The sequence below is a fragment of the Dama dama genome, chromosome 13, assembly GCF_033118175.1.
Source record: "Dama dama isolate Ldn47 chromosome 13, ASM3311817v1, whole genome shotgun sequence".
Taxonomy (NCBI): Eukaryota; Metazoa; Chordata; class Mammalia; order Artiodactyla; family Cervidae; genus Dama; species Dama dama.
Genome location: NC_083693.1, coordinates 41865085 through 41890442, shown reverse-complemented (window position 1 = coordinate 41890442; position 25358 = coordinate 41865085). Strand labels below are relative to the sequence as shown.

General features: G+C 47.4%; 2 protein-coding genes and 1 long non-coding RNA gene across 11 annotated transcripts; 2 read left to right on the top strand and 1 right to left on the bottom strand.

The window, feature by feature from the left end:
* Positions 1–1560: 1560 nt before the first annotated feature.
* On the top strand, positions 1561–8860 carry MPI (mannose phosphate isomerase). 3 transcript variants are annotated; one of them, XM_061158984.1, is made up of 8 exons: positions 1561–1616; positions 2111–2238; positions 3563–3763; positions 4503–4644; positions 5261–5443; positions 6790–6963; positions 7646–7854; positions 8161–8860. In XM_061158984.1, the coding sequence occupies exons 1-8, from the start codon at positions 1601–1603 to the stop codon at positions 8377–8379; spliced, it is 1272 nt and encodes a 423-aa protein (XP_061014967.1). In that variant the 5' UTR covers positions 1561–1600; the 3' UTR covers positions 8380–8860. The 3 variants fall into 3 exon arrangements, with proteins under 3 accessions (XP_061014967.1, XP_061014968.1, XP_061014970.1); XM_061158985.1 differs by having other exon boundaries at positions 1583–1689; XM_061158987.1 differs by having other exon boundaries at positions 1601–1685.
* Positions 8861–9444: 584 nt separating this feature from the next.
* FAM219B (family with sequence similarity 219 member B) lies at positions 9445–15169 on the bottom strand. Of its 7 annotated transcripts, none has more exons than XM_061158990.1 (6): positions 14945–15168; positions 14653–14740; positions 13864–13941; positions 13699–13754; positions 13388–13436; positions 11426–11562 (listed from the first exon to the last, which is right to left on the bottom strand). In XM_061158990.1, exons 1-6 carry the CDS (start codon positions 15138–15140, stop codon positions 11556–11558), a joined length of 474 nt encoding a protein of 157 aa, XP_061014973.1. In that variant the 5' UTR covers positions 15141–15168; the 3' UTR covers positions 11426–11555. The 7 variants fall into 7 exon arrangements, 4 of the variants coding, with proteins under 4 accessions (XP_061014971.1, XP_061014972.1, XP_061014973.1 ...); XM_061158991.1 differs by having other exon boundaries at positions 11436–11559; positions 14945–15169; XR_009695435.1 differs by having other exon boundaries at positions 11472–11559; positions 13553–13754.
* Positions 15170–15239: 70 nt separating this feature from the next.
* LOC133067928 (uncharacterized) lies at positions 15240–23656 on the top strand. The gene is made up of 2 exons (XR_009695437.1): positions 15240–16531; positions 21796–23656. It is a non-coding gene; the product is annotated as an uncharacterized LOC133067928 (long non-coding RNA).
* Positions 23657–25358: the final 1702 nt, after the last annotated feature.

Sequence of the window (25358 nt, the reverse complement as noted above, 5' to 3'; positions counted from 1 at the left end):
ATCATAGCAATGCTTTGCTCAAATCTGCTAATGAAAAGCTGACATCCTCACAATAGTCTACAAAGTACTGCCCGCTGCCTTTCCTCTCTCACCACCACACTTCCACCTTTCCTGCTCACTCTGCTCCAGCCAGTCTGGCCTCTTTGTTACTTACTCCGAAAATGGCAGGCACATTTCCACGTTCCCACCTTAGGACCTTTGCTATAGCTGTATCTTCTGCTCAGAGCATTCTCTCCTCCTCACTTCCAAGTCCACAGACAATTCTCACCTCAGTGAGGCTTGCCTAGGCAACCTTTTAAATTCTACTGGCTGCCTTCCGCCTCCACCTACACCCCTTACTTTTTGTAGCACTGACTTTTCAACTTGCTATGTGATTTACTTCTTTATCATACTTGTTTGCTGTCTTCCCTTCATCAGAATGTAAGCTCTACAAAGACAAAATAATTCTTATCTTGCTCTCCCATGTGTCTCTAGCCCTCAGAACAGTCTGTGGCATTTATTAGGTTCTCAATAAATGTGCTATTGTCCAGGCCTTGCAAGTCCAACTGTCCCGAGTGGGGCACCCGGTACTTCGCAGCCTCCTGCCCCCCAGGTTAGGAACCTAGGGCACTGGTCACTACCTTGTTCCTGCCTTTGTCTCCACAATGATTTCTGCGAAGCCGCTCCAAGTGTCTATCACTTCATGGCAAATAGACGGGGGGAAAGTGGAAACAGTGGCAGATTTTATTTTCTTGGGCTCCAAAATCACTGCGGGTGGTGACTGCAGCCATGAAGTTAAAAGACACTTGCTCCTTGGAAGAAAAGCAATGACAAACCTAGATAGCATTTTAAAAAGCAGAGCATCACTTTGCCAACAAAGGTCCCTATGGTCAAAGCTATGCTTTTTCCAGTAGTCATGTACGCATGTGAGAGTTGGACCATAAAGAAGGCTGAGCACCGAAGAATTGATGCTTTTGAACTGTGGTGTTGGAGAAGACTCTTGAGAGTCCGTGGGACAGCAAGGAGATCAAATCAGTTAATCCTAAAGGAAATCAACCCCGAATATTCATTGGAAGGAATGATGCTGAAGGTGAAATTCTAATACTTTGGCCACCTGATGCCAAGAGCTGACTCACTTGAAAGACCCTGATGCTGGGAAAGATTGAGGGCAGAAGAGGAGGGCGACAGAGGATGAGATGGTTGGATGGCATCACTGACTCAATGGACATGAATCTGAGTAAGTTCCAGGAGTTGGTGATGGATAAGGAGGCCTGGAGTCCTGCAGTTCACGCGGTCCCAAAGAGTCTGATAGAACTTAAGAGACTGAAAAAGAACAACAATAAATATGTGTCCGGTGAAGGAAAGAGCAAAAAAAAAAAAAAAAAAAAAAATGCTGAGACCTCAGATTGCCGGCTGGAAGGCTCTGTACTGGTGGGGGTTCCTTCTGCGAGTGGGAGTGTGGGAGAGGGATTCAGCCTGCCAGCAGTGGCCACACCTGGCACTCAGACGTCCGAGAAGGCGAGGGAAGAACTACATTTCCCATGAAGCTCTGGGAGCAGAGAGGCCGAGAGTACTGCCGGGAAAGACATACGTGCGAGAAGACCGGTCCGAGGCCTTGAGGATGGCCGCTCAGCGAGGTGGGCTGTTGACTGGGGTGCCAGTGAGAGTGCGGATGGATTGCATACGACCCTTCCTGACCTAATACGGCAGGTCGAACTCCGCCCCACCCCGTTGGGGCTCTGAGGAAAGATGAATGGGCGCCGGGCAGAGGAGGGGGCACCAGCGATGGAAATTGAGTCCTTATTGCAGCCCTCGAAAGGGGGTTTTGAGGGGAGACGGTTGCGCTTGGGTTACTTCTAGACTGGGTGCAGTGGAATAGGTTCCTCCCACGCCCTTCGCGTCACCGTAACGCAGTTATCTGCCTCAGGTCAGCAGGAGATCCTTACTACCCGTCTTACAGACGGGAACATCGAGGCATGCGGAAGAGAAGGGTCTCAACTCACAACCTACAAACCCCTTATTTGACTCTATCCCCCAGATAAAACCCTCAGCTCAGGTCTGGTTCCCCCGGGACAGGAGGGTCAGGCCTCAGGAGTGGAGTGGAAGCTAACGCTCTGTCTGTACCCCCCAGTATTCCCACTTTCCTGTGTGGTGCAGCAATATGCATGGGGAAAGATGGGTTCCAACAGTGAAGTGGCCCGGCTGCTGGCCAGCAGTGACCCACTGGCCCAGATCTCAGAGGACAAACCATATGCAGAGGTGAGACCCCGGCTGTATTTCAGCCTACTTGACCAGCCGGTGGGAGGAAGGGACTCCTCTATCAAAGGGGCTGAGGCAAGTCGTGTGAATCTGAGGGACAGGGAGACAGCAAAGGGAGAAGAGGCCTTCTTAGGGCTTCAGATCTGTGCAGGTTGATGAACCCAGATGGCAGCACAAAAAGAAGTGAGGTTTTTGTCACTGAATTTTATTTTATTGAAGTATAGTTGATTTACAATGTTGTGTTAATTTCTTCTGTACAGCACAGTGACTCAGTTATGTGTGTATATGTGTGTGTGTGTTAAGTCACTTCAGACGTGTCTGACTCTGCAAGCCTATGAACTGTAGCCTGCTAGGCTCCTCTGTGGGTTTCTCCAGGCAAGAATACTGGAGTGGGTTGCCATTTCCTCCTCTAGGGGATATTCCTGACCCCTATTCTTTTCCATTATGATTTGTCACAGAATATTAAGTATAGTTTCCTGTGCTATACAGACGGGCTTCCCAGATGGTGCCAGTGGTAAACAGCCTGCCTGCCAATGCAGGAGACATAAGAGATGTGGGTTCAATCCCTGGGTCGGTAAGATCCCCTGGAGGAGGGCATGGCAACCCATTCCAGTGTTCTTGCCTGAAGAATCACATGGACAGAGGAGCCTGGTGGGCTACAGTCCATAGGGTCACAAAGAGTCTGACATGACTAAAGTGATTTAGCGTGCGCGCGCGCGTGCACAAACACACACACACACACACACATGCTGTACAGTATGACCTTGCTGCTTCTTATTTTATTTTCTATTTTTAGCACTTACTGAATTTTAATTCAGCCCTCCTTGACAATTATAATTTTTACTTTGACTGACTTTTTTAATAACCTAAAATACATAGTTATCCTGCCCATTTAGTAAAGGAAAAGCCAAAACACAGGAAAGCATTAACTTCTACTTCTGAAATTGGAATAAATGAATGTTAACACCTCACAGAGCCATTTGAGAGTTAGAGCTTTTCAGTGACCTTGACAGTGTAGGTTTCGTTCTCCTCATTGGACAAATGAGAAAGCTGAGACCCAGAGACAAGAAGTTAAAACTAGCCCAAGCTTTCGCAGCTGGTTGGAGGCAGAGCCTCAGCTAGAGCTTGGGTCTCCTGACTCCTGGTATTCCGTGGTCTGCTGCCCCCAGTATGTCTGTGATGGTATGAACATTTATACCCAGTCCTAAGAGGCCTGTCTCAGGACTTGGCTGCTCTATGGGGAGCACAGGGTAACGGAGCAGGGCAGGCCAATGGGTGGTGCCCGGTTCTGCCTTTGTCCCTCCCAAGTTTTCTATTTTTACAGCTGTGGATGGGGTCCCACCCCCGGGGAGATGCCAAGATCCTTGACAACCGCATCTCGCAGAAGACCCTAGGCCAGTGGATTGCTGATAATCAGGACAGCTTGGGTTCGAAGGTCAAGGACACCTTTAATGGCAAACTGCCCTTCCTCTTCAAAGTGCTTTCAGTTGAAACGGCCCTGTCCATCCAGGCACACCCTAACAAGGTATAGCATCAGAGTAGGGCACGGAGGTCAGCTTAGAGAAGAGCTTAAGAGTCAAGACTCTTGGATAACTTTTACTTCTGCTTTTACCCTGCCCATGCCAGGCTCCAGCCCAGAATTAAATCCAAGCCTGACAACTCCCAGTTTAGCTCTGCAAGGCCTATTGCCAGTGACACATGTGGCAACTAAGTCTAAGTGGACAGCTGACCAGCCTGTGCCACGGCAGCTTCTCCAAGCTTCTGCCTGGCTCCCCTCAGCAAACCCCAACCCAGCCAATGCATATCTGCCCTTTATCCACTTGACTGTCAGAGTTCACCTTCCAAGGCATAGCAGTTACCCTAGTCATGGCCTTAATTCCACCCCCGTGGTCTTTCTGCACAAGCCTGTGTGTGAGTCATAGCTTAAGCATTTGTCTGTCCAAACTTCATGAGCAAAGAAGACCCAGAGAAGAGAGAGATCTACCCAAAGTTACACAGCTTGTTAGTGTCAGAGCTTGGCTTGGTATTTGGGTCTTCTGGTTTGTAGTCCTGTTGAAGTCTGCCCCAGCCCTCCCCCAGAGATGATCCATGTGCCTGCCTTGGGTTGGCTGAACCGTGAGTTTCTGAATTATGCCTTGACTGGGCTCAGTGCCAGAGGCAGGAAGCTGACTGGGGAGGGTCAAGAACAAGGGCTGGTGGGGACTGGTGCCTTGCTGGGTGATGGCTGCACCTAACTATCCTCCTCTCCCTTGCTCATCCCATAGGAGCTGGCAGAGAAGCTGCACCTCCAGGCTCCACAGCACTACCCTGATGCCAACCATAAGCCAGAGATGGCAATTGCTCTCACTCCCTTCCAGGGCTTATGCGGCTTCCGGCCAGTTGAGGAAATTGTGACCTTTCTAACAAGTAAGGTTGGGCAAAGTGCTAAGAGCCTGCATACTGGACCTAGGATGCAAGGGCAACCCGGGGCAGAGCTGGAGGCTGAGGACAGAGGCTGAGTGTCCCAGGAACTGAAGGGCTGTTTGGCCTCATGCATTTTTTGAAAATGATTTATATATGTATTTGGCTACATCAGGTCTTTATTGTGGCAGGCACGATCGTCACTGCTTCAAGCGGAAGCTTTCATTACGTTGCACGGATGCTCTAGTCTGTGGCATACAGGCTTCAGGGTGCTCAGGCTCAGTAGTTGCAGTGCTCAGGCTTAATTGCTCTGCAGTATGTAGGATCTTGGTTCCCCAACCAGGTATCGGACCCGCATCCCTGCATTGCAAGGCAGATTCTTAACCACTGGACCACCAGGGAGGTCCCATGGCCTCATGAATTCTTGATGTTCCTGGGGGAGGCTCGTGAGACCAGGCTCAGGTGTGGTTGCTGAGGGCTGGTCATGAGCAGTAAATTTTCACTGCAAAACTTACATAGCATTGCCTGGCTCCTTGGTTAGGGGTGAGATGGGGAGGCCTCCTCCAGCTTTCCACCGTTTATGGGTTCCATCTTAACCATTCCTGGCCTGACCTTCCTGCAGAGGTGCCAGAATTCCAGTTTCTAATTGGAGACAATGCAGCAGCACAACTGAAGCAGAGCCTGAGCCAGGACCCCGAGGCTGTGACCTCTGCTCTGCGGAGCTGTTTCTCCCACCTGATGAAGAGCGAGAAGAAGGTGGTGGTGGAGCAGCTGAACCTGTTGGTGAAGCGGATCTCGCAGCAAGGTGGGTGTCTTAGGCCTGAACGCAGTGCCCCTTCCTGGGCCCCTGGCACAGTCACTAGGCTGTAGGAATTGGATTCTCAACCCCTTTGCTCAAGTGGAACACCAAAATGGGTCTGACTTAGATGGCCTGTCAGCAACTTAGCATTTCTTTCTCAGTCTTTATGGAATGGGGCCCTGCTGCTTCCTAACTGGTTATCTCCTTTAGATGGGTGGAGACAGGCTGGCCTGGAAAAGTACTAGGATGTCTGTCACCTGGGCATTCTGAGATTTCTCAGCCCTAGAGCTGCTGTCCAAAGGGTTTCATACTTTGGGGCTGGAGAACAGGAAGGAGATCAAAGGATCCAAAAACCTGAGGTCCTGAGCTCTCAGTCAGTAGGTCTTTCCTTAAATACCTGCTCTGGGCCCAACCTTGTGCTAATGAGAGTTCAGGAAATGACTTTGATGGGTGTGGTTGTGTCAACTTTGGGTTTGAGAGTTAATACAAGCAGTAAAGAGCAAGGCAAAATGGACTCTGCTAGGAGCTTATATGGCACACATGATGAAGTCCAACTCCTTCTCCACTCTGCTTTTAGAGACACCCCCACCACACACACAGTTAAGGAAACCCAGCTCACCACCCTCCCCTCCTCCCCACAATGCCCACCAAGCCTTCCCTCCCCACTCTAGCCCAGGCTGAGCTCATTCTCCCCTGGTCAGCCTGGGACACATTTCGGCCCTTGGTTGCATCCTGCCTCATGATCTCTGGGGTGACCAACCACCACTGTTTGCCTGGGACTGAGAGATTGTCAGTGTTAAAGGGAAAGGCCTGGGCTCACTGGGACAGTTGGTCACCCCACGGGGAACCCTTGGGTCCTCTCCTAACTAGATTTTAAGCTCCTAGAGCAGTCTTCTCAACCAGGGGGCACTGGCAGTGTGGAGGCATCTTTGGTTGTCAAACCCAGGCTTGGGGTGCTAGTGGTGTTTCGTAGGTGGGGGCCAGGGATGCTACTAGACATCCTATAGTACATAGGACAGCTCCTACAACAGAGTTACCTGGCCTCAAATGTCAGTAATGCTGAGGTTGAGAAGCACTGTCTAAAAGGACTACACTCTAGCCCTTTTAGTGCCCGGTAGAGGGGTGGGCATTTCAATAGTCAAATGGGGAAAATGGCATCTGTGTAGGCTGGAATAGCAAGGAAGGCTGGCCCCCACAGGGTGGGGGATGTGACTAGGAGAACATGCCCACCCATTCCTGGATTCCTGGACTAGGGTCTACTCTAGGACTCTCTCTGGTCAGGGGGTGAGGTGGGGAGTTGTGAATACCCTCAAGGGTTACTGAGTAGCCTTGGGGTGCTCTGTGACCCTCAGTGGCTGCTGGAAACAACATGGAGGACATCTGTGGGGAGCTCCTGCTGCAGCTGCACCAGCAGTACCCGGGTGATATCGGATGCTTTGCCATCTACTTCCTGAATCTGCTTACCCTGAAGCCAGGGGAGGCCATGTTTCTGGAGGCCAACGTGCCCCATGCCTACCTAAAAGGAGGTGAGCCGCATTTCAGCAGTGAGCCCCACGGCCCACCCTCTCAGGCCTTGTTTCTCCATCTGGACAGAACAGGAGGTGGTGGTAGAGGAGATTGCCTTTAAAGTTCCATCCAGCTCTGAGCTCCCAGGGCTCCTGGGATCAGCAGGGAAGTGACCAGTTGGGTGATGAATGCCAGCTTGGTGCTGGACTGGTTGGATCCTGACACCACCCGTGAGCTCAGGACACCCTCACGTTAAGCCTTGTCAATGTGTGTGCCAACCACAGTTTGAATCCAAGCCTGTATTGGATCAAGGCCATTGTTCTCTCCCCTGCATCACAGTGCCTTCACATGTCTGTCGCATCTACAGAGATTTTATGTTAAAAAACACATTGCTGCAGAAGGGTATCACACTGACGGTTGGCTGTTTATCCAATTTTGGACAGGATTCTTTAGTAGAAGGGGTGAATACAGTGTTTCCAGAGGGTTGGAGCTCCCCCAGGGGTTAACATGACTTCCCTTGAGAGTGGTGGGTGACATCGCCTGTTTTTGGTATCTGTTATCTTAGCCCATTCTCACAGAATATGCTCTTCACACAGTTTCATGTAATGCTGCTGGGAGCTCATGGCACTCAGGTTAGAAAGCCCAACCCTGGAGAGTCAAACTCCAAGGCACCCTTAGCACATGCCAACTGTCTGTCCCCAGACTGCGTGGAGTGCATGGCATGTTCAGACAACACAGTGCGTGCTGGCCTGACACCCAAGTTCATCGATGTGCCAACTCTGTGTGAAATGCTTAGCTACACCCCCAGCCCCAGCCAGGACAGGCTCTTCCCTCCAGCACGGAGCCCGGAAGACCCCTACCTCTCTATCTACGATCCCCCTGTGCCAGACTTCACCGTTATGAAGATGGAGGTGAGTGAGGGCTGTGGTATTTCTTGAGTGGCATGTAGCACAACCCTGGCGAGGCCGCAGTGTGGGGTATACCTGGGGCTGGGTTTCCTTTCTGCCAGGCTCACGCGGTGGGGCAGCTGCCACAGGGCCTGCCTGTGCGTCTCTGTTACAGTGACCAGACAGGGGCCTCCGTGCTGATGAAAGCCTGAGCAGCAGGAGAGGGGGAAGCAGAGCTCTCCCTCTCACTCCCCTCGGGGTGGTCCGGGGACCCCTGTGAGCTAACAGCAGCTCAGACCCTGCTCCATCGTGTTGTTTCTTCCTGCCCAGGTACCTGGCTCTGTCACTGAATACAAGGTTTTGGCCCTGGACTCTGCCAGCATCCTCCTGGTGGTGCAGGGGACAGTGACAGCCAGCACCCCCACAGCCCAGGCAACAATCCCCCTGAAACGTGGCGGGGTGCTCTTCATTGGGGCCAACGAGAGTGTCTCACTGAAGCTCACTGTGCCCAAGGACCTGCTGATGTTCCGTGCCTGCTGCCTGCTGTAGAGGCCACAGCCTTCCTGGCTCTCCTCTGCCAGTCACCCTACATCCTGGCCAGCCTCAGCTCCGCAGACCCAGCCAGATCCCTTCCCTGCTCTGGGCTCTTCGGGTACACCCTCAAAGACGCGGGGAGAAGAGCTTGAAGGTGGTGACTCCTGAGCAGGCAGAGGCTGAACGGCCTTCTTCTTCCTGGTAGGAGGGGCCCATGTGAGGACTGAGAGCTGATACTCCCCCTTGGATCTCGCCACACTGGAGCTAGGCTCTTCTCAGAGCTCAAGGAGAGCAGCAGCCCTGTCCCAGCCTATGGCATTAGGCAGACTGGTGCGATCTAGGATTAGCTCAGCAGCAGTCACGGCAAGATAGGTAATTAATCTGTAAGAATATAGGGTTCCACAGTGCAGAGGGAAAAGGATAGCCCTGTGGCCTGATGCTGCTCTGTTAAAGCAATTAAAGATCACTTGTGTTGAGGTCTGTGGGCTAAAGAGCACTCAGCCTTTGCCATTCCAGTCCCTGAAGTGGGCTGAAGGAGCCCTCCCTGGATGTTGTCCAGTTTTTGCTTTATTCCAGTTTCAGACAGCTCCCTGAGGCATCTATGGGACAGGTAGCGAAAAACAAAAAAACCTGAGAAGGGTCTGCCAAAGGGAACTCATTCTAAAGAGAAGTGATATGCAAAGGCCTGTTCTGTCCATGCTTTTCTGGTGGCTCAGTGATAAAGAATGCACCTGCCAATGCAGGAGACATGGGTTCGATCCCTGGGTTGGGAAGATCCACTGGAGAAGGAAATGGCAAACTACTCCAGTCTTCTTGCCTGGGAAATTCCATGGACAGAGCAGCCTGGCAGGCTACAGTCCATGGGGTCACAAAACAGACATGACTTAAGTGACTAAATGATTCCATCCATGGTCTCCAATGAGGACTGAAAATGGCACCCACTGGGAACAGAAGAAAGGAGGGGTGGCCCTTGGCAGAATGGTCATAGTTAGGGCTGTTAGGCTACTTCTTCATTTCAGAATTCAGAAGGGGCAATGACCATGGTCTAGGGTTTTCTTAAAAATCCTGTTGCAAAACAGAGACAGTTCAACAGATGACTGTATTTATTTCTACAAACTTACAAAGCTGTAGAAGCCTAAGCCAAGAGTTCTGTAAACGCCATACAGTACCACTCCCATCCGTGAGGTAAGCCGTCTCCCCAGAGTGCTGTCACCTGCACAACACCCCAGCACTCTTATTATTAAGGCAGTTTGGTTCTAGACACCTTGGTGCTTTTATTGGTGACTTTCTAGCCCATGGCTTCCTAGCCCCAAGCAATTGACCATTTCTACCCTGCCTTGCTATATGACGTTCCTGCAACTTTCTCTACAAAGGTAATGCCTCCCACAGATGGTTAACCAGCCCTGAAACATTCCAGGGAGAGGTGTAGCCAAATACACCAGTGTGGCTTTATAACAACAGCCACTGGAGGGCCTTGGTATTGGGGGCCCACTGCCATCCTCACCCCCAGCAGCTGTCAACATTCTGTCCCAACGAAATGAAGCAAGAGGCTGGGCAAGTCCCCAAGTCGGGACCACACCTCAATCCTGACTACCCTACCCCTGTCCACTCCCATTCAGTTCCATCTGGTTTTGGGTAAGGCAAAAAGAAAAAAAAAAAAAGAACCACTGAAAAATTCCACAGAGAGGCCTGGTACAGCAAGAGATGCAATTTAGTAGGGGTCACAGGGGAGATTATGCCTGTCCTTGCTATGTTCAAACTGGGGGCTGACTGTAAAGCCCAATCCTGGGTATCCACTGTGGTCAGAGGAATCTGGATGCAATAGAGTGGCTCTCACTAGGGTGGAGGGAGGCCCTCTGCAATGGCAAGATTATCTCCTTAGGTTGGGGTGGGGCGGGGGGGGGGGAATAGCTGGGGAGCTTTCACAGGCCCCTCCTCATCCTGTCAGCGCCACACGGCTGTGCAGTATACATCTCACCCACTGCTGCTCCTCAAGTGTAAAATGTTAAACAAATGAGGGAATTCCCTGGTAGTCCAGTGGTTAGGATTCTGAACTTCCACTTCAGGGGCCTGAGTTCCACCCCTCCCTGGTTTGGGGCACTAAGATCTCACAAACCAAAAAAAAAAAAAAAAAAAATCCAAATGGGAAGGCACCTAACTGCTCCTGTAGCTCCCTCTGCTGGTAACCAAAACCTGCAGGCTTCTGTGGCAAGCTCCAGAACCTTCATTCAACCTTAGATCAAAGACTGGATAAAGATACTAGCTAAGACCAAGGTGAAGAATGGCAACCAAGGAAAGAAATTTTGCCTACCCGGTAGAGCGGTTTTTCTCTAACTAGGGGCGGACTGACCAAGTTACTAAGCTCACGCAGACATGTGGACCAGCTGGGAATGCTCAGCTTCCAAGGATTCTGGAAGCCTTGATCAGGCTGTGCCATCAAGCAACCTGTTGTACTCTCTGCCACAGTCATATAGGAACAACTGGCAAACATGTAACCCATCTTGGAGCTTGGAAAAGAAGAGAATATTGAATTTCCTGAACTGAACTGGCCCCAAATAGTTAAATTCTTTTTCACAGACTCCCAGCTGCAAGCCATAAAGTGCTATTTTCTGCCTTTATGCAACACCAGCCAGCACAGCCTGGGCACAAAAGCTCCCCTTTTCCCTCCACAGAGCATCATGACAAATACCAACCAAGACGTCTGTAAGTTTCTCTCTTCGCCAATTTTGTCACTCAGCGTAAGAAACAGAACTCCTACGTTCCTGCCCTTATTAAAGCGGTTTCTCCAAACGCTACTCCAGCAGCAGAGGAGAACTGCAGAACTCCACCTGTCACCCTGTGACCCAGATGGGGGCCTCTGGTCTGAGAAGCACCAGGTTTGGGGTAACTGTGGTCACTGCCTTTCCCAGAGGGTCAGTGTCTCCAGTGATCCTGGGGTTGACAGCAGTGGGTTCCCACTGAACTCTGTGACCGACGCAGGGTCAACAGGACTCTGCAGGCATGGTGAGCGGGACCTGTCCTAGAGGGTTATGTCTACTGGAGGGTACAGGACGAAGAGGCCCCAAGACAGCACCAGCAGCAGGAGCACGTTGAGGTCATGGGCTTGGGGGGAATTAGGTCCAAGTCCTCATCATCTGGAATCTCATCCAAGTGATACCCGTCCTGGAGCAGCTGCCGGCTCACATCCTGGTTCACCTGCTAAGAGCAGGAGAGGAGAGAACTATAAGCCAGGCCACAAGGCAGGAATAACTGCTGCCCCAAAAGCAGACCCACATTTCCTCCCTGGAGCTTACTGTCCATTTCCCTCCTGTCCGTGCTCCATCCTCAGGCCAGGCCTGCCCATCCCTGGACTACAGGAAGAAGTGCTACCTTTTCCTACCTGTGCCTCACCCAGCAGGGGGTGGGGGATATCCAGGGACCAGAGCCAGGACTGTCCAGGCTGCGCTGTCATGTGCCCCCAGGGAAGCTGCCCTTACCAAAGAATCCCAAGGCAGGTGTTACAAATATGAGATTCGGGATTATGTCTGAAAGTCAAGCCCAGACCATTACCACTGTGAACCCACCCTTCCTATGAAGGCTCAGGAGTATGAACAATGGTACCAGTACAATGGGGTAGAAGGGTGGAGGAAGATGGGTTAGAGTAGAATAGGGTGGGGAACAGCTTCTGCCCTGCAAATGTTACTCTGATGCCAACAGAGCTCATTCCTTGCAAAGTAGAACCTGTCAGCCTGGCTTCACCAGTTCAGAAGGCAAATGAGACTGGGGAGTGTAGGACTTCTCTGGCTCTTGGCTTATTTTTCTTTTCTTTGTTCTAACAATCAGGCACCTAGATATTCAAGGAGGATACAATTTGCAAACTGTATTCTCTGGCAGAAACTCGGGGTGGCCAAGGGTTTCCAGGAGCGTGAGGAAGAATACCAGTGGTATACAGTCAGGTCCCCAGCACTTCACCTCTGTCAAAAGCAGTAAGCCACAGATGCCAGAACCTTCCGTTCCTGTTTTAGTCTGGACAGTCACTTTGGAAACATGTCCCAAAGGCCAGCCCAGGAGTACCTATCTCAGTCACAGTTCCCACAGATGAAACAAAGGAAGGAACAGAATTTGTCCAGCCTGGAAGTAAGCAAGCTTGGAGGATGGAAAGGGGAGGGACAGGAATGCTGATCTCAGGTAAAAGATGATCAAAAGAAGGCAGAGTAGAATTACTCTGTCACTGGAGACAGGACTAAGACCACTAAGTCCAAGCTGCAGGAGACTTTTCCAATTAACAAGGAAGACTTCTCTATGAACTATCTGAATTGTGTGTGTTGCAGGGGAAGACAGGCAGCAAGGTTTCTTGGAGGTAGGGAGTACCCAATTACAAGCAGCATTCAAATAAGCATTTAGCTGGGATTTATTGAGAGGATTCCTTTTCTAAATGGTGGCCTGGATTAGAAGACTTGTGAGGTCATTTCCACTCCTAAGAGTCTCTAGGAATTTCCCTGGTTGTCAGTCCAATTGTTAAGACTCTACACTTCTAATGCAGGGTGTATGAGTTTGATCCCTGGTTGGGGAATGAAAAGCCTATATGCCAAAAAAAAAAAAAAGGTCTGGTGTCTCCTGGGGGCTTCCTCAGTGACACTAGTGGTAAAGAACCCTCCTGCCAATGCAGGAGACATAAGAGACTCTGGTTCGATCCTGGGTCAGAAAGATCCCCTGGAGGAGGGCATGGCAACCCATTGCAGTATTCTTGCCTGGAGAATCCCATGGGCAGAGGAGCCCAGTGGGCTATAATCCATAGGGTCGCAAAGAGGCAGACATGATTGAAGTGACTTAGCATGCAGCACACACATAGTCTCCTGGACTTTCAACAGTCCTCTTCAGACACCTTAACTTCTGCTAGGGGAATAGGGTAGAGTAGAAGACTGGAGAACACACGGGAAGTCTGGTACAGTGCCATGCATATAGCAGGAACCAGACAAGTGTTTGGCAGTGGCTATGACTGCCTGCAGCCTGGCCCCACCACAGAAAGGTGCTCTTGACTTGCCTCTGCAGAGGAATACCCGGAGGAGTATCTGGATTCCAGCTCTCCATCACTAGGACAAGAGGAAGACAGTCAGTTCAGGGAGATGCCTGTGGAGCACAGCTACAAGTGGCAAGGTGCACAACATGCAAGGGGGTCTGGAGGACTTGTGAAGCAGAGACCACACACCACAGAACTCAAACCCATAATCTGCCATGAGTATCAATGGCTCCTTCTTGGCTCCAGCAGGGACAGAGTCACTGTCACTAATAATGCAGACATAATAGGGCAGGATGACAAGGTTGGTACTTCACATCCAAGAGCAGCAAGGTCACCTATGAGTCCTCTAAGCAAGCCATCCCGGAAGAGACAGTGCTCTGAAGCAGCAGCCCTGGAACATGCACAAAAGGTCTTGGAAGAGACAGGGAAAAAGCGAAGCAAGTTGTCTGCAATTTTATCCAAGGCACTCCCCAAGGGGTATTTCCAAGGACAGAACTTACCTGTCAGAGTCAAGGGACACAAGGTTTTCATCTGGACTCTGACTAAGAGCAGTGTAGCCCTTGTTAAACTTCACTGACCTGAGGGGAGACAGGGGAGAGACCAAGCATAGATGAAACGCCAGTATTTCACAAGGAAAGACAGCGTCCTTGCCCTTATGCAGAAAACAAAACAAAACAAAAAACTGACTGCACTACTCCTGACTTATCTTCTACCTGGACAGCCACCACTGCCTGCCATGTATCCGGCTACAGCTCCTTAGTATGTGTACTTCCCCTCACCGCTTCCCCTGCTGCTTCTGAGGATAAGCACACCTCCTTTTCTAAGAATCAGGAAAAGCTCCATCTCCCCGCCTTATTTAACCTGAGAACAGAAAAATCAAAGTCCTTAGGCAAATTCCTTCACCTGCTTTAGCTCAAGCCCTGGTGAAGGTCCGATCCAGCCCTCAGCGCTCACCGTTCTGTTAAGGAAAAACCACAGTCCTAGCTGTTCCCACACTGCTCTCCATCCTCACTCCTGGGGACCCCAGCCACCATGCTCCTCCCTAATTTAGACAGTGATTGACCCTACGAACTGACAAAACTCATAGCAAAGCTCTTTCCTTGACACCATCACATCCTGGAAAGGAAAGAAAAGGTCGTTCCTCTTTCCATTTTTAAACAATGAACCCGACAGGCCGGCGTCAGGGGAATGACTAGCTCGGCTTTAAACGTGGGTACTCGGTTTCCCAGCCTGAGTACTAGGGCCTACTCTGAAAACGCTTGCACAGAGGAGGTGGCGCCTGCTGAGACCTTTTCCCTGAAGAGTCGGGGCGGTTCGGCGCGGCCCCCAGCATGCCTTTTCTCCGCAGAACCGCCTTGGCCAGGTCCCGGTGCTTCTCTGGAAGTCAAAGGGCCCAGATCAGCGGGGTCATCCCTACTCCGCCGTGTCTCCCAAACGCCAGGAGCCCGCTCTCCGAACAGATTTTCGGGTGCGGGAGCGGGCTGCAGTTGCCCCTCCGGGGTCGCCCCAGCGGCGCTCCGGAGCCAGCCCGGGAACGCGGCAGCCCGCCCAAGCAGAGACCCCTCATCGGGCCGCACTCACGCAGCTTGGCCTGAAGGGAAGGCGCGCGCGCAACCATGTACGGGCCCCGCTTCTCCACGGCCACCGGGATCCGCTCCCCAAACCGGGGGGCTCCAATGCCGCTTGGCCCGGAGGGCAGCCCCGCAGCTCCCGTCCCGCTGGGCCGGGGTCCCGGGATAGAGCGCGCAGCATGCCCGTCGGGATCCGCGGTCGCCATCGCCCGGCCACGCCCCGCCGAGTCGCGAAGCCCCGCCTTCTGGCTAACCAGCCGCCAGACGGGCGGGAGGCGGTCCCTCCTGGAGCAAGATGGCGGCGCGCAGGCGCTGGCTGTACCCGCCCGAGCTTTCTGGCCCCGCCTGCTGTGGGATTGGCTCAACTGGCCGCCTTTCCCGGGCCTGTGTTGTTTTAGCTCATCTGTTCTGGCACTTGTTCGCCTCTCGCAGTCGGCCTGAACCTGGCGATGTCAAGCCAAGTTCTGTCTCTGGTCGAAAGTAAATACCGGTATTTCCAGGATGCTGCGGGTATGCGCCAGCAGACTCAAAGCCCTGATGCCTGCCCTCTCTCCGCAGTGTCTCTGCACTGGTCCTCTTGCCACAGCCGGAGCACCCCAGAGGCTGGATTGAATCGGAAAGCGAGCGGTAGGAGAAAGGGAGGTAATAGCGCCCTTCTCCAGAAGATGAAACAGGTCGGAGAGAAAGGTTCAAGGACCTTGTGGAGGTCACACAACTAGAGGCAGTTCCTTGGCTGATAGATCTAATGCCAAACCCTCGTTATTGCCAGCGCTGTGCAATGCCTGAGACCTTGAATGAGGCCTGACCGTCTCTAAGCCTCAGTCCCCACGTTTCAAAATGCAGCCAACATCAGTACCTGTCCTATAGCGATAAAAAAGGACAAAATAGGACTTGGGAAGAAAAGCGAAAGTGCGCTGAGTTTGTGTCGGGGCACAGGACTGTCATGGCTCTTGACTTCTCTGGTCCCCTAGGGATGTGCTTTTGGCTGGCTGGAAAGTAGCTCTAGATCCTTGTAGTAATTGCCAAGTCTCATGAGGCTGTCCCAAGGCTAATTTACTAGCTTTCACAGGGTAGGTCAACAGTGTGCAACTTAACGAATCCCCAGGGCCACCCAAAGAGTGGAGCGGGAGAGTGCCCTAGATTGGCTAGGAGAAGCACAAAGGAAAGCTAACTATTTTGGTAGATTCCACCGCTATTTTTAACCTCCAGAAACAACCATTTCATATGGCTTGACTTAATATTTAATCCTCCTGACCTCCCAGTGAAGCACTGTAACTCCCATTAAGCAAATGAGAATTAGATTTGGTCAAGTTCACCAGTAAAGTGGTAAACCTACAATTTGAACCCAGCTCTCTGTGGATTCTGAAGAGACGGTTTTTCTCATAGTTGTCTGTTAAGTTGATGGAGACCTCACCAAGGGCCAAAGAAAATGTGATCAAAACCCTCTAATGTCACAAAATCTCTAGGAACTTGTAGGGAAAGGGTCTGAGTGCCCTCATCCATGACACTCCTGGGTCTCATATCGTGGCAATCTAGCTAACTGGCATATGGTTGAATATGGGCCCTGAATACAGATAATTTGCTCTGCCATTTACTGGTAAGTTATTTAACTTTCTATGTCTCAGTTTCTTTAACTGAGGAATGGGGATAATAATAGTACCTATCTAATAGAATTATGAGGTTAAATTGTAAAGGGCTTGGAACAGTACTGCCATATATTGAGTGCTCAGGAAATGTTACCTCATGAAGCTTACACAGTGTTTTAAGGATTTAGTGTTTATTTTCTCAGTTGGCTTTACAGGCTTCCAGGACAGACCACCTTAATGATATTTTTATCCCTTGTTTTCAGCACATAGTAGTACATATTTGTTGAATGAATGTCCTATTTCCCTTCTTAACTTTTAGTCAATTTAATAATAGAACTTTGGGGCTGGCAGGAATCTTAGAGATTTTATAGTCTAAATTCATTTTATTATGAAGAAATTGTGATTACCCAACTGCCTTGATCTGGGTGTGGCAGTTCACTTTTTCCGCTTAAGATACTGTATTCACTAGGAACCTAAGAAAAATGAATAACTTCCCATTGCCCAAAGCGAATAGCAAAGATTAAAACCTAGGTTGTGAGGGGGTGAGTCTCCAGGGCAAGAACTGCTGCAGCACACAAGGCACGAAGCCTGTCTTCCTCACCCCAGCTGCTCAGACTCTAACCCAGAGTGTCTATGCTGGCTCGCCTCCTGGGCTGGAGATCTGTAATTCTTCCATCAGCAAACCTTTATTCATTTATATGTCAGGTGCTATGCTGAACCCTAAAGATCTAATGATGAACAGAACAAAAAAGGTACCTCCTAGTCTCTGATTCTCAGTATCCTTTCTTTTTTCTTTGTTGTGGGTTGGGGGAGATTCTTGGCTATTAGGAGTTAAGACTCCTACCCTGGCTTTCAGACACTCATGCCCCCATGGAGCAGTCACATTTACGTTTTTTTTTTTTAATATTCATAGAAGTTTTACTTGTAAAACAAAGAGGTAGTTTTAGCTGGAGTCCATGGGGGGCTCTGGAGTATGAACAGTACCACCAAGCTAAGCCCAAGTCACATTCTTTATTTTTGACTCCAAATCATGGGAATCCTACCCATCCCCTAAGTTTTCTGGTCCTGGGACAGATGAATCTTTATGATCAGTTGAGAATTCTAGTTCTGCTGTCCATTAAATTTGAATTCCTTATCTAGACAAGTATCTGGGATTAGGTATAGAAAAGAATGGGAGATTGGTGAATTTATTTTTTATTGAGGTATAATTGACCTCTAACATTATGTGGATTTCAGGTGTACAATATAATGACTTGTTATTTGTATACATTGTGAATGTATACAAGGTGTATACATTGTATACATTGTGATAATCACAATTAGTCTAGCTATATTTTGTCTCTTTTTTCTTATGATTAAGACTTCTAATTATTTTATTATGATTTAAGACTTCTATTATTTTAGCATCTTCAGTTCAGTTCAGTTCAGTTGCTCAGTCGTGTCCGACTCTTTGCGACCCCATGAATCGCAGCATGCCAGGCCTCCCTGTCCATCACCAACTCCCGGAATTTACTCAAACTCATGCCCATTGAGTCGGTGATGCCATCCAGCCATCTCATCCTCTGTTGCCCCCTTCTCCTCCTGCCCCCAATCCCTCCCAGCATCAGGGTCTTTTCCAATCAGTCAACTCTTTACATGAGGTGGCCAAAGTATTGGAGTTTCAGCTTCAACGTCAGGGCTTCCAATGAACGCCCAGGACTGACCTCCTTTAGGATGGACTGGTTGGATCTCCTTGCAGTCCAAGGGACTCTCAAGAGTCTTCTCCAACACCATAGTTCAAAAGCATCAATTTTTCGGTGCTCAGCTTTCCTCACAGTCCAACTCTCACATCCATACATGACCACTGGAAAAACCATAGCCTTGACCAGACGGACCTTTGTTGGCAAAGTAATGTCTCTGCTTTTTAATATGCTATCTAGGTTGGTCATAACTTTCCTTCCAAGGAGTAAGCATCTTTGAATTTCATGGCTGCAATCACCATCTGCAGTGATTTTGGAGCCCCCCAAAATAAAGTCTGTCACTGTGTCCACTGTCTCCCCATCTATTTCCCATGAAGTGATGGGACCAGATGCCATGATCTTAGTTTTCTGAATGTTGAGCTTTAAACCAATTTTTTGACTCTCCTCTTTCACTTTCATCAAGAGGCTTTTTAGTTCCTCTTCACTTTCTGCCATAAGGGTCGTGTCATCTGCATATCTGAGGTTATTGATGTTTCTCCCGGCAATCTTCATTCCAGCTTGTGCTTCTTCCAGCCCAGCGTTTCTCATGATGTACTCTGCATATAAGTTAAATAAGCAGGGTGACAATATACAGCCTTGACGTACTCCTTTTCCTATTTGGAACCAGTCTGTTGTTCCATGTCCAGTTCTAACTGTTGCTTCCTGACCTGCATACAGGTTTCTCAAGAGGCAGGTCAGGTGGTCTGGTATTCCCAGCTCTTTCAGAATTTTCCACAGTTTATTGTGATCCACGTAGTCAAAGGCTTTGGCATAGTCAATAAAGCAGAAATAGATGTTTTTCTGGAACTCTCTTGCTTTTTTGATAATCCAGTGATGTTGGCAATTTCATCTCCGGTTCCTCTGCCTTTCCTAAAACCAGATTGAACATCTGGAAGTTCATGGTTCATGTATTGCTAAAGCCTGGCTTGGAGAATTTTGAGCATTACTTTACTAGCGTGTGAGATGAGTGCAATTGTGTGGTAGTTTGAGCATTCTTTGGGATTGCCTTTCTTAGGGATTGGAATGAAAACTGACCTTTTCCAGTCCTGTGGCCACTCCTGAGTTTTCCAAATTTGCTGGCATATTGAGTGCAACACTTTCACAGCATCATCATTCAGGATTTGAAATAGCTCAACTGGAATTCCATCACCTCCACTAGCTTTGTTCGTAGTGATGCTTTTAAGGCCCACCTGACTTCACATTCCAGGAATCACATTCACCATTGTGATTATCTGGGTCGTGAAGATCTTTTTTGTACAGTTCTTCTGTGTATTCTTGCCACCTCTTCTTAATATCTTCTGCTTCTGTTAGGTCCATACCATTTCTGTCCTTTATCAAACCCATCTTTGCGTGAAATGTTCCCTTGGTATCTCTAATTTTTTTGAAGAGATCTCTAGTCTTTCCCATTCTGTTGTTTTCCTCTATTTCTTTGCACTGATCACTGAGGAAGGCTTTTCTTATCTCTCCTGGCTATTCTTTGGAACTCTGCATTCAAATGGGAATATCTTTCCTTTTCTCCTTTGCTTTTTGCTTCTCTTCTTTCCACAACTATTTGTAAGGCCTTCTCAGACAACCATTTTGCCTTTTTGCATTTCTTTTCCATGGGGATGGTCTTGATCCCTGTCTCCTGTACAATGTCACGAACCTCCATTCATAGTTCATCAGGCTCTCTATCAGATCTAGTCCCTTAAATCTATTTCTCTTAGCAGCTTTCAAATATGCAATACAGTATTAACTGTAGTCACCATGCAGTACATTACCTCATCATGACATTTTATAACTGTAATTCTGTCCCTTTGGTCCCTTTCACCCATTTTGCCCATCCCTCAACTACCCACCCTGGCAACCACTGATCTATTCTTTGTACTGTGAGCTTGATATTTTTTGTTTCTTAGATTCCAAATATAAATGAAAGAAGAAATGGCAACCCACTCCAGTATACTTGCCTGGAGAATTCCATGGACAGAGGAGCCTGGCAGGCTACGGTTCGTGGGTTGACAAAGAGTCAAGACATGACTGAGTGACTACCACTCACTCGCTGATACAGTGTTTGCCTTTCTGTCTCTTATTTCACTTGGTATAATTCCCTTAAGGTCCATGTTGTTGCAGATGGCAGGATTTCCACTTTTGTGACTGAGTAATATTCCATCATGTGTATATACCACACTTTTCTTTATCCATTCGTCCACCAGTGGACACTGAGGTTTCCATGTCTTGGCTTTTGTAAACAGTGCTGCTACTAACATTGGGATGTGTTTATCTTTTCAAATTAGTGTTTTTGTTGTCTTCAGTTAAGTTCCCAGAACTGGAATTATTGAATAATATGGTAGTTCTATTTTTAATTTTTTGAGGAACCTCCAAATTATTTTCCATAGCAGCTGTACCAGTTTACATTCCCACGGAGTGCACTAGGGCTCCCTAGTCTCTACATCCTTGCCAATATTATCTGGTCATTTGGACAGTAACCATTCTGACAGGTAAGGTGATTATCTTATTGTGGTTTTAATTTGCATTGCCTTGATGATTAGTGATTTTGATCATTTTTTCTTGAGCTTGTCAGTCATCTTGTAAGTATACCTTCTTTGAAAAAATATCCATTGAGTTCCTCTGCTCATGTTTAAATTGGAATTTATTTTAGATATTAACTCCTTACCAGATAAATGATTTGCAAATATTTTCTCCCATTCAGTAGGTTACCTTTTAATTTTGTTGGTTTCTGTTGCTATGCAGAAGCTTTTAGTTTGATGTAATCCCACTTGTTTATATTGGTTTTTGTTGCCTTTGTTTTTGGTATTAAATAAAAAAATCATCACCAAGGTGAATGTCAAGGAGCTTACCACCTATGATTTCTCCTAGGAGTTTTATGGTTTCAGGTCTTACATTTAACTCTTTGATCAATTTTTGGTTAATTTTTGTGTATAATGGAAGATGGTCAAGTTTTATTTTTCTGGGTGTGGTTGTTCAATTTTCTCAAAACCATTTACTGAAGAGATTTTCCTTTCTCCATTGCATATTCTTGCCTTCTTTGTTGTAAATTAATGGACCATACATGTGTGGATTTGTTTCTGGGCTCTGTTTTCTGTCCCATTGATCTGGGATTGTGTCTGGTTTTGTTTACCAATACCATTCTGTTTTGATTATTATAGCCTTGTAATATAGTTGAAATCAAGGCACATGATGTCTCCAGCTTTGTTCTTCTTTCTCGAGATTGCTTTAGCTGTTTGGGATCTTTTGTGGTTCCACACAAATTTTAGGACTCTTCATTCTATTTCTGTGAAAAATGCCATTGTAATTTTGATAGGGATAGAACTGAATCTGTAGATTGTTTTGGGTATTACAACATTTTACAATATTGATTCTTTCAATCCATGAACTTGGATTATCTTTCCATTTATTTTTGTCTTATTCAAATTCTTTCATCAACATCTTTGTTTTCAGTGTACAGGTCTTTTACCTCCTTGGTTGAATTTATTTCTAGGATTTTATTCTCTTTGAAGCAGTTGTAAATGAGGTTGTTTTCTTAATTTCTCTGATAGTTGGGTTTTTTTCTTGTGCAGATGATATCACCCTTATGGCAGAAAGCAAAGAGGAACTAAAGAGCCTCTTGATGAAAATGAGAGAGTGAAAAAGCTGGCTTAAAACTCAACATTCGAAGATCATGGCATCCAGTTCCATCACTACATGGCAAATAGATGGGGAAACAATGGAAACAGTGACAGACTTTATTTTCTTGGGCTCCAAAATCACTGCAGATGGTGACTGCAGCCATGAAATTAAAAGATATTTGCTCCTTGGAAGAAAAGCTCTGACCAACCTAGACAGCACATTAAAAAGCAGAGACATTGCTTTGCTGACAAAGATCTGTCTAGTCAAAGCTATGTTTTTTCCAGTAGTCATGTATGGCTGTGAGAGTTGGACTATAAAGAAGGCTGAATGCCGAAGAACTGATGCTTTTGAACTGTGGTGTTGGAGAAGACTCTTGAGAGTCCCTTGGATTTCAAGGAGATCAAACCAGTCAATCCTAAAGGAAATCAATCCTGAATATTTTTTGGAGGGACTGATTTGGGATCTGAAACTCCAGTATTTTGGCCACCTGATGTGAAGAACTGACTCGTTGGAAAAGACCCTGATGCTGGGAAAGATTGAAGGCAGGAGGAGAAGGGGACGACAGAGGATAAGATGGTTGGATGGCATCACTGACTTGATGGACATGAGTTTGAACAAACTCAGGGAGATAGTGAAGGACAGGGAAGCATGGCGTCCATGGGGTCACAAAGAATCAGACATGACTGAGCAACTGAACTGAACTGATACAAAATTTTGTATATTGATTTTGTATCCTGCTACTTTACAGAATTTGTTCATTAGTTCTATACTTTCTTTGATGGAGTCTTTCAGGTTTTCTATGTAATATGTCATTTGCAAATAGTGACAGTTTCACTTCTTCCTTCTGGGTGCCTTTTATTTTTCTTGCCTAACTGCTCTGACTAGGACTTCCAATACTATGTTGAATAAAAGTGATGAGAGTAGGCATCCTTGTCTTGTTCCTGATATTAGAAGAAAGCTTTTAGCTTTCATTATTGGGTATGATATTAACTATGAACTTATCATACATGGCCTTTATTATGTTGAGGTACATTTCCTCTATACCCACTTATTTTTGTTTTTTAATCATAAGTGAATGTTGAAATTTTCGGGGGGGATGTTGAATTTTGTCCTATGATTTTTCTGCATCTATAAATGATCATGCAGTTTTCATCCTTTATTATGTTAATGTGATGTACAATAAGTCCCCTACATATGAACGAATTCTGTTCTGAGAATGCTTTTGTAAGTACAATCTGTTCATAAGTCCAACAAAGTTAGCCTAGGTCCCCAACTAGCACACTTAGCTATATAATACTGTACTGTAATACAGGGGTCCCTAATCTCCAGGATCTAATGCCTGATGATCTGAGGTGGAGCTGATGTAATAACAGAAATGAAGTTCACAATAAATGTAATGCACCTGAATCATTCCAAAACCACCACTCCACTCCCAGTTCATGAAAAAATTGTCTTCCATAAAACTGGTCCCTGGTGCCAAAAAGGTTGCGGACTGCTACACAGGTTTGTAATACTTTTCACACAAATAATACATAAACACACACACACACACACACACACACACACACAAACATTTTAAATCTTACAATACAGTACCTTGAAAAGTATGCCAGACATGTGAAGTAATTTACTGACTGGCCATGCGACTGCATGTTCGCATCTTTGAAAGTGTGCAACTTCAAGGTTCATATGTAGGGAATTTTCTGTATTCTGTTGATTGATTTGTGGGTATTGATTGATTTGTGGATACTGAACCATCTTTGCATTCCTGAAATAAATCCCACTTGATAATGTTGTATGATCTTTTCAATATATTGTTGAATTGTTTCCTACTATTTTGTTGAAGATTTTTTGCATCTGTATTCATCAGGGGTGACTTTTTTATCCTGCTACTCTTTCTGAGGCTCTTTTTTCCTATCTCAGCAGGTTTCGGACTTTAGCCTTTCATCTTTTCTACTATTGGTAGGGCACAGGTAACTGATGGATGGAGCCTATGAATCTGCAGGTCTTTCTGGGTTTTCAGGTCACCAGCCTCACCTTAATCCCCACATTAATGCATGTCCTCTCCCTCTAGGGAAGATATTTGCCAATCCTCACAGCATCCTCACATGGTACTGCCATACCTACTTCACATATGTATAAGGAAAGTGAGAGCTGCAGGGACTGCCTGCCTTGCTGAACAGGCCGCAAAGTTTATAGATAAGAATTGAATCCTTATCTGCCTCAAAAGCCTGACCTCTTTTTATATCGGTCAGATGTATGTCTTTAATGTTATGGACCAAATTGTGCCCCCACCCACCCAAATTTGTATGTTGAAGCCCTAAACCCTAGGGTGCCTTTATTTTGGAGCTAAAGCTTAAAAGGGGGGTGATTAAGGTTAAATGAGGTCATATGGGTTGAGCTGTAATCCCGATGTCATTATAAGAAAAGAGACACCAGGAATTCCCTGGCAGTCTAGTGGTTAGGACTCTGTGTTTCCACTAAAGGGGGTATGGGTTCAATCCCTAGTTGGAGAACTAAGATCTTGCATGCTGCACAGCATGGTTAAAAAAAGAGATACCAATGTATACACACACAAAAAAAAGGCTTTTGAGGACCCTGAGAGAAGGCAGCTATCTGCAAGCCAGGCAGATGGAACTCATCAGAAACCAACACTATTGGCACCTTGATCTTGGAATTCCAGCCTCCAGAACTGTGAGAAAATAAATTTTGTCTTTGTTTTTCAGCCACTCAGCTTATGGGATCTGTTTCCCAACCAGGGACCAAACCTGAGTCACAGCAGTGAAAGTGCTGAATCTCAACCACTAGACAACCAGCGAATTCCCAAACTTCTGTTAAGCCTGTGGTATTATGATTTGGCAGCCCTAGCACACTGATACAAATGACATTCTCCAAATTTTCAGAATCTACTTCCAAAGCTTTATACTTGCTCTAAAATACTTACACTTTTTTTAAAATCTTGTTTTCTCTATTTGCAGAGAGCAGGGGCTACTCTCTAGCTGTGCTGCATGGGCTTATTGTGGTGGCGTCTCTTCTAGCAGAGCACAAGCTCTAGGGCATGTGGTCTTCAGCAGCTGCAGCCTGTGGGCTCCAGAGCACGGGCTCAATAGCTGGGCCACACAGGCCCAGCTCCCCAAAGCATGTGGGGTCCTTCTGGACCCGAGATTGAACTTGTGTCCCCTGCATTGCAAAGCAGATTCTTAAAACTAGCGGACCACCAGGGACACTGCTTTGTTTTCTTAAAAACAGTTATTGATTGATTTATTTGGCTGCACTGGTTCTTACTTGCAGCACATAGGATCTTTAATATTCGTTGTGGCATGCTGGATCTTTAGTTGCGGCATGCAAACTGTTAGTTGCACATGGGGTCTAGTTCCCTGACCAGGGATCAAATCTGGACCCCCTGAATTGGGAGCTCAGAAGCTTAGCTACTGGACCACCAGGGAAGTCCCACTAACATATTTTTAGAATTAACATGCTGGGCAGAAAGCTAGTCATGAATAAAAGCATGACC